At 57.2% G+C, this 7582-nt stretch overlaps 1 protein-coding gene across 4 annotated transcripts in view; it reads left to right on the forward strand.

Annotated features, from left to right (window-relative positions):
• REEP2 (receptor accessory protein 2) overlaps window positions 1-3424 on the forward strand; it is a 7810-nt gene extending 4386 nt beyond the window's left edge. For 2 of the 4 annotated variants that reach the window (XM_011935304.1, XM_011935302.1), the window contains exons 4-8: window positions 856-976; window positions 1213-1326; window positions 1682-1829; window positions 1928-2058; window positions 2143-3424. In XM_011935304.1, coding sequence (XP_011790694.1) covers window positions 856-976; window positions 1213-1326; window positions 1682-1829; window positions 1928-2058; window positions 2143-2211 — 583 coding nt within the window. In that variant the 3' untranslated portion in view covers window positions 2212-3424. The remainder of the gene's footprint in view (window positions 1-855; window positions 977-1212; window positions 1327-1681; window positions 1830-1927; window positions 2059-2142) is intronic. The other 2 variants (XM_011935305.1, XM_011935303.1) reach the window with 1 other exon arrangement.
• Window positions 3425-7582: the final 4158 nt, after the last annotated feature.

The raw sequence follows: 7582 nt of genomic DNA on the forward strand, positions 1-7582 counted from the left end.
GGTAGAATCTCACTCTGTCATTCAGGTTGGAGTGCAGTGGTGTGATCTCGGCTCACTGCAGCCTCGACCTCCTGGGCTCAAGTGATCTTCCCACCTCAACCTCCTGAGTAGCTGGGACCACAGGCACATGCCACCACACCTGGCTTCTTTTTTATTTTTTGTAGAGATGGGGTTTTGCTGTGTTGTCAAGCTGGTCTCGAACTCCTGGGCTTAGATGATCCTCCCACCTTGGCTCCTAAAGTGCTGGGAGATTACAGGCCACTGTGCCAGGCCTATACATGTGTCTTGACACAGCAAAAGAGAGAGTTTTGATGAGGGCTTTGTGAGGACGTAGGTGACCTGAAGGAGTTTGTGACCAGAGGAGAAGGCGCTATGGGGACTGAAGGGCAATCCTGAAAAGTGAGGGGCGTGTCACGGCGAGGCAGGAGGTTCCCCAGCAAGCTAGAGAAGCCCCAGGCCTCTTGATGATAGGGACGGCAGGAAAGGAAGGGGTGAAGACTCAGGCGTGGGCCTGCACAGTCGAGAGCAAGGTCAAGAGTTTCCCTTGGTGGTGACCCTAGGGCAGAGGAAGGAGGGTTTTCTCTAGGAGTGAGAGGGCTGGGGCTTGGGGAGAGGATGAGGCAAGGACAGTCGCTGCTGGGGGAAATTCCTTCTAGAGTCACTGCTTACCTTCCTGTATGGAGCCTCAGCTGAGCCCCCCAGATGCTTTCGGATTAGAAAGGAGCAGTCCCATGAGCCTCTTGGGGACCCCAGTGCACTCAGAGTGAGGGACTGTCACACGGGGCTGGTGCTGCTAGACACAGGGCACCTCCCGACTCCCTGCCCTGTGCTCTGCGCTTGCCCCTGTCCCAACAGGTTCCCCTTTTACTTTGAACTGAAGATTGCCTTCGTGATATGGCTGCTGTCCCCATACACCAAAGGCTCCAGCGTGCTCTACCGCAAGTTCGTGCACCCAACACTGTCCAACAAGGAGAAGGTTTGTCCCCACTCTCAGCTTACCTCCCAGCCTGCCCCCAGCCAAGGCAGCCCAGAGCCTGCAGCCTCATACAGACTGGCCCTCCCTGTGGGGCCCAGAGCCTGAAGTGACCTGACAGGGCTGCTGTGGCCTCCTGGAGCAGGCAGGGGCCTCTGTCCAGGGGTGAACAAGGGTAGGGCAGGGCCTCGACAGCAGCGCCCACCTCTCCTCTCCTCCCTTCCCCTCCAATGCCGTAGGAGATCGACGAGTACATCACGCAGGCCCGAGACAAGAGCTATGAGACCATGATGAGGGTGGGGAAGAGGGGCCTGAACCTGGCCGCCAATGCCGCAGTCACAGCTGCTGCCAAGGTGAGATGGGGGCAGGCTCAGATTCCCAGGGCCCCCGCCTTGTACAAAGGGCCCTGGCCAGGCCCCTTGCGTCCACCCTGTGCTCAGGGCTGTAGAGACTCTGGGCTCATGCAGCTGGAGGTTCCAGTCCAGGCTCTACCCCTATCTGGCCAAGTCACTTTCATCGTCCAGCCATTTCTGCATCTGTCCAGAGGCGAAGTGTGGTCCTGCCCCAGCCCTCAGCTCTGTCTGTGTGGGACTGGGTGAAGACAGTGTGGGGAGGGCACCGAGCCTGGGCTGCTGCCAGCACCATGGTGACCGCTATCTCCACCCCGCCCCTTTCCCCGGCTCTCCCGGTGCGTGGTGGTGACCCTAGGGCCAGGGGGTGCTGTCAGAGAAGCTCCGCAGCTTCAGCATGCAGGACCTGACCCTGATTCGGGACGAGGATGCACTGCCCCTGCAGGGGCCCGACGGCCGCCTCCGACCTGGCCCTGGCAGCCTCCTGGACACCATTGAGGACTTAGGTACAGGCAGGGCCTGAGGTTGGGGAGGGGCCCCAAGGGCAAGGCCAAGGAGCCCAGATGGGAAAGATTCCCCCATCTCCTTTTCTCCCTGCACCCAGGAGATGACGCTGCCCTGAGTCTAAGGTCCAGCACAAACGCGGCAGATTCCCGGACAGAGGCCTCTGAGGATGACATGGGAGACAGAGCTCCCAAGAGGGCCAAACCCATCAAAAAAGCACCCAAAGCTGAGGTGAGGGCACTGGCCAGAGCTTGGGGAAACAGGCAGGGGGTGGTGGCTCCAAGCTGAGCCCCATCTTCCTCCTTCTTTCCACAGCCACTGGCTTCCAAGACACTGAAGACCCGGCCCAAGAAGAAGACTTCTGGCGGGGGCGACTCAGCTTGAGACCCTCCACCCCCGCAGGCTGCAGAGCAAGGATGAAGCCTCAGGAAGGGCTCGGACCCAGCCCCTGCTCCACACTGTGCCAGTAGCCTAGGTGTCTCAGGCCCCTGGGCCCCTCAGATGGCTATTTCCGGTGCCTGCCCAGTGGCCACTCTTCTGGAAGGGGCTTGGAAAAGAGGAGGGAGGCCCAGCTGTGGGGGTTGAGGGTAGAGGGTGGACCAGAGGCTGAGGACTGAGCCACCTAAGGAGGCGGGGACCCCTCGGCCTCCACCGCTGTTCCGCTGCAGCCCCGCCCTGCCTCGCCCCGCCCACCCAGTGCCTTGCTGAAGCCCATAGCCATCCGCTTCTCAGAGGTCCTATCATGTCTCCACTGCTCGCCTTGGTTTGGGAGCGGGGAGGGGGCAGTCCTAGCCCAGATGGACCAAGGACGGGCCTGAAGACACGTGGGGGAAAGGGAGCACACGGCGAGGATGTTAGGGACTCTGGGTGGGGCCTCCAGGTGCAGCTGTGGGTGGAAGACGGGTTGGCGTGTACTTCAGCAACCAGGATGGCCAGGCCAGAGCTGCAGCTGGGGGCTCTTTTCCTGGTCATTGGGTGGGGCTGAGTGCCACATGTTCCCACATTAAAAAGGGGGGGGTCCAGGGCTGTGTGTTTGCGTGTGTCTTTCTGGGTCTAGGGCTGGGGGGACTTTGGGTCAAGGACTGTCCCTCCAGCAGTCACCTCCTCCCACCCTCAGCCCCACAGTCAACTGGCCATTTCCCTGCTCAACCCTCCCTCCTAGACCCTGAGCCTCAGAGGACCCAGCCCATGAGAGAATGGGCATCTGGGAGGCCCCTCACCTGCTCCTTTGACCTTGCTCCCTTTCAGGTCACCCATTTCCACCATGCCCTGGGCTGGACTCCCATGCTCTTCGGGGCCCACCCCTGCTCTGGTACAGGCCCCTGCTGGGTGGGTCCCTCTCCTCTGCCCCTGGGGCCCATCCCCTATTGTCCAGGGTCCCCATCCTGTACCAAGCAGACTGGGCCCTAAGACTCCTGGCAGAACCCAGACTCTGCTCACACCTGCCCCAGCTTCTGCCACAGCTTCAGTCAGGGCCAGGAGGAAAACATGAAGAAAGAGAAATGCAGGAGCCGTGGGGCTCCCGGTTCCTTGGGAAGAGGGTGCCCAGTGGACCTTTGGCACTGGATGAGCCAATAAACCAAACTCTGGCACCTCATTTATTTTGGCATCTGTGCTTTGTTCTTGTCACACCAGCTGACAGGTGGGAAGGACCTCAAGTGAGAAGCAGGGTCCAGCTGGGGGAGTCGGGAGGCCAGCCTGTGATCCACAGGAGCTCTGGTCCCCAGCTAAGAGATGGGCTTGAGGTGGCTCAGTCTAGGAAAATGGTTTTGGGACTCAAAACCAGAGGCCTGGGCCAGGCACGGTGGCTCACGCCTGTAATCCCAGCACTTTGGGAGGCCAAGGTGGGCAGATCACGAGGTCAGGAGATCAAGACCATCCTGGCCAAGTTGGTGAAACCCCGTCTCTACTAAAAAAAATTAGCCAGGCATTGTGGTGTGCTACTTGGGAGGCTGAGGTAGGGGAATCGCTTGAATGTGGGAGGCGGAGATTGCAGTCAGCCGAGATTACACCACTGCACTCCAGCCTGGTGACAGAGCAAGACTCTGTCTCAAACAAAACAAAAAACAGAGGTTTAGCTGGGTGTGGTGGCTCACACCTGTAATCCCAGCACTTTGAGAGGCCGAGGTAGGAGGATCCTTGAACCCAGGATTTTGAGACCAGCCTGGGCAACATGGGAAAATCACATCTGTATTTTTTTTTTTTTTTTTGGAAATTGAGTCTCTATTGCCAAGGCTAGAGTGCAGCGGTGTGATCTTGACTCGCTGCAACCTCCGCCTCCCGGGTTCAAGCGATTCTCATGCCTCAGCCTCCTGAGTAGCTGGGATTACAGGCATGAGACATTGTGCCAGACCACATTTCTATTTTTAAAAATAATAAATAAAAAACAGAGGCCTAAGAAGGACTGTCTTATCCCTCAGAATCTTACCCCAAGTCTTCAGTGGGGGACCTTCTGGTATCCAACAAAAAGTGCTAGGTGTAGGCTCTGGGGGACAAAGATCCCAGTGAGACCCCCAGCGGGGACAGGATAAGATATGGAGCTGCGGGGCAGGCCTCGGGGACTGTGCCTAGAAAGGCCAAAAATGCCAAAGGGGGTTGAGCCAGACACATTGAGCCAATAAGCAGAGATGGGGAAGCCAAGACAAGGGCTTGTGGAGAAACCAGCCCTGGGGACAGAGAGGGAACCAAGGGCTAAGACAAAGAGGCATAACCTTTGTGACACCAGGAAAGGCAGGGTCCAGCCCTAACTGCTGGGCTAGGTTGAAGGAAAGGAGGAGGACAGAGCTGCAGGGCATGGGGTCGGAGCCCTGGGAAGCAGAGCCAGAGCTCCAGGGGCCAAGAAGCACAACTGACTGGGGATGAGCCTCTGGGGAGCCGGAACCAAGGGGGAGGGAAAGGCTGGCAGAGGAGCAGAGGCAGGTACGGAGGAGAGATTGACAAAGGAAAAGAGCCGTGAGGGAGGAAAAAGGGATCAGAGAAATAGCTCAACTTGTGGAAGGAAAATGGAGGAAGCAGGCCATGGGGTGGGTAGGGGGTGTGATAGGACCTAGACCCAGGCTCTGGACCCCAAGTTTGGCAAAGTGCCCCTATACTAGGCTTCCCTCCTCCTTCCCTGGCATCCCCGGGCATGTGCACAGGGCATGTGCCAAGCTAGCCAAGAGCCCCCTGAAGTGAGGTCACAGTGGGGGATGTGAAATGTCCCTTTTGTCTTTCCTTGGAGTCCTCTAATCAACTAGCCCTCTGAGGGGCATCACCTTCACCATCAGCCTCTGAGCAATTTTGGCCCATTTTTCCATTGGAAAGGAGAGGAAGCTACCATGGTAAAATATAGGGGAGGCATTCATTCTAGAAAGATCCCCAGAGGATAAGATGCTGCAGAACCACGCTAACAGCTACCATATGCCCAGGAAACCAGGTTAGGCGTTCTTTAACCTAAATCTCATTTGCTGCATATCACACACACACACACACACACAGCCTCACACTCAGGAGCATGCTCGCATCCACAGTGACTGGTGGCTAGACAGGTGACGTCCAGATTCCGCATTGTCAAGCTCTCCATGCGCATCAGGGGTTCCCCTGTGTCCACAGGAACATGCTCAGATTTCCAAGCTCATTGGTTTGTTGCTATGGAAACATTCAGGCTTCTAGAACTCTGGGCACAGGGCCCGCCCCCTGTGGTGCAGAGGAGAGGAGAGCTAGAGGGTGACAAGAAGAATAGGTGGAAAGGCCCCTGGGAAAGAGGCTGGCTGGTAGCACACATCTGGGCCTAGGTAACCCCTTGCTGTCCCCTCATTCCCTGGGAAAATCTCCCCTTCCCCCTCTCCCCTCTGCCTCCGTAGATCTCTCCAAGCCAGGGTAGTGGGAAAGAGATGTCAGAAATAGGTGGATGGCCAGCGCTCTGGGGAGGGTGCTTGCTTGATCACTGCCTGGGTCTCCAGGGGCCTTTGAGAGGTATTAGCTTTGGGTAAGGACCGGGGCAGGCGAGCGCTGGGTCCCATGCCCAGGCCTCCTTGGGATTGCTGGGCAGCCCTCCAGGCCTGAGATTCCTGGTTATAACAGCCTCAGGTCTCTAGCTTCTTCAGCTGGCTCCCCCTCCCTTTCTTGTGGGTGCCCTACACCCGGAGAACCTGCTTAAAATGGGATTTCCAGGCTGTGACGTCAGAGGAAAGCCGGCAGCTCCATCCAGCCTCTGCCAGCTCTCCCTTGATCGGCAGAGCTGAGCCCAGCTTTGCTTGGCCTGGAGGGAGGCAGGGCGGGCACAGGAGGGAGGGGTTTTGGGGGCTCTGAGCCATGGTCCCCATACCTGTAGCATCCAGAATGACAGGGAGAGGCTGTTTGCAGGCCCAAAGCCCCTTCTAGCTTCCCCACTATCTTCAATTTCTGCCAGTACATGATCACCCCCCTCCCACATCCCCCCAGTTTCTCCCTCTCTGAGCTGGGTCAGGTCTATCTGGAGGAGGAGGGCATCTCCTGTCCTTACGGGACAGCGGCTTCTCTGTGTATCTTGCCTGAAGCTGTGCCATATACAGGCTGGAGGCTGCGAAGGGTGGGAGGGATGCCTGCGAGGATGGAAAAGTCCACTAGGTGGCACAGCTGCCTCCCTATGTGGGAATCCCTGGCCCCGCGGAAAACCCTCTCCCGCCGCCAGTAGGCTCAAGGTTTGGTGAGCAGAGTGCCTCATCCTCTGCTCCCTGGAGTTGGAGGTTCATGAAGAAAGCATCCTTGTGGGTGAACAGGGCAGCTGTTCTCCAGCAGTCTCCCCCTAAGCCCAGTCTGTGTGCACACCTACTGCCCCAGGAGATGGTCAGACCTACAAGAAGACCACCACTTTCAGTGAGGTTCCAGCACCCTCCCCCAAACAGAAATCGCCAAGCTCACCCTGGGATGATTCTTTTTTTTTTTTGGAGACAGAGTATCGCTCTGTTGTCCAGGCTGGAGTGCCGTGGCATGATCTCGGCTCACTACAACCTCCGCCTCCCGAGTTCTAGCTGTTCTCTTGCCTCAGTCTCCCAAGTAGCTGGGATTACAGGCACAGGCCACCATACCTGGCTAATTTTTTGCATTTTTTTCCTTTTTAATAAAGATGGGGTTTTGCCATGTTGGCCAGGCTGGTCTCGAACTCCTGGCCTCAAGTGATCCTCCCACCTCCCAAAGTGCTGGGATTAAAGGCGTGAGTCACAGCACCTGGCCCCAACCTGGGCTTCTGAAATGGCATCTAGAGAGGCTGCTGGAGCTGATTTCAGAGTCAAGAGGGGTGAGGGACCCCTGAGGCAGCAAGGGGTGGGGAACTGGGGCACGGAGGTAGGAAGGAGAAGTTGGGTCCAGAGGGAGGGAAGCTCATATAGCTGCAGCATTTCCTGGATATGGTCTCCCTGATGGCCACAGTGGCAGTCCCAGGACTGTTCCAGATGCCCCCTGCCCCTTCCTGTATTTTCATCTGGGGTACTGTGGAGTTAAAAAAGACAAAGTCAGGCCAGGTGCGGCGTGGTGGCGGACACCTGTAGTCCCAGCTACTTGGAGGCTGAGGCAGGAGAATTGCTTGAACCCGGGAGGCAAGAGGTTGCAGTGAGCTGAGATTGCACCATTGCATACCAGCCCAGGTGACAGTGTGAGACTCCACCTCAAAGAAAGAAGGAAAGAAAAGAGAGAGAGAGAGAGAAGAAGAAGAAGAAGGAAGAAAGAAGAAGAAGAAGAAGAAGAAGAAGAAGAAGAAGAAGAAGAAGAAGAAGAAGAAGAAGAAGAAGAAGAAGAA

This window comes from Colobus angolensis, unplaced genomic scaffold (assembly GCF_000951035.1).
Source record: "Colobus angolensis palliatus isolate OR3802 unplaced genomic scaffold, Cang.pa_1.0 Scaffold142, whole genome shotgun sequence".
Taxonomy (NCBI): Eukaryota; Metazoa; Chordata; class Mammalia; order Primates; family Cercopithecidae; genus Colobus; species Colobus angolensis.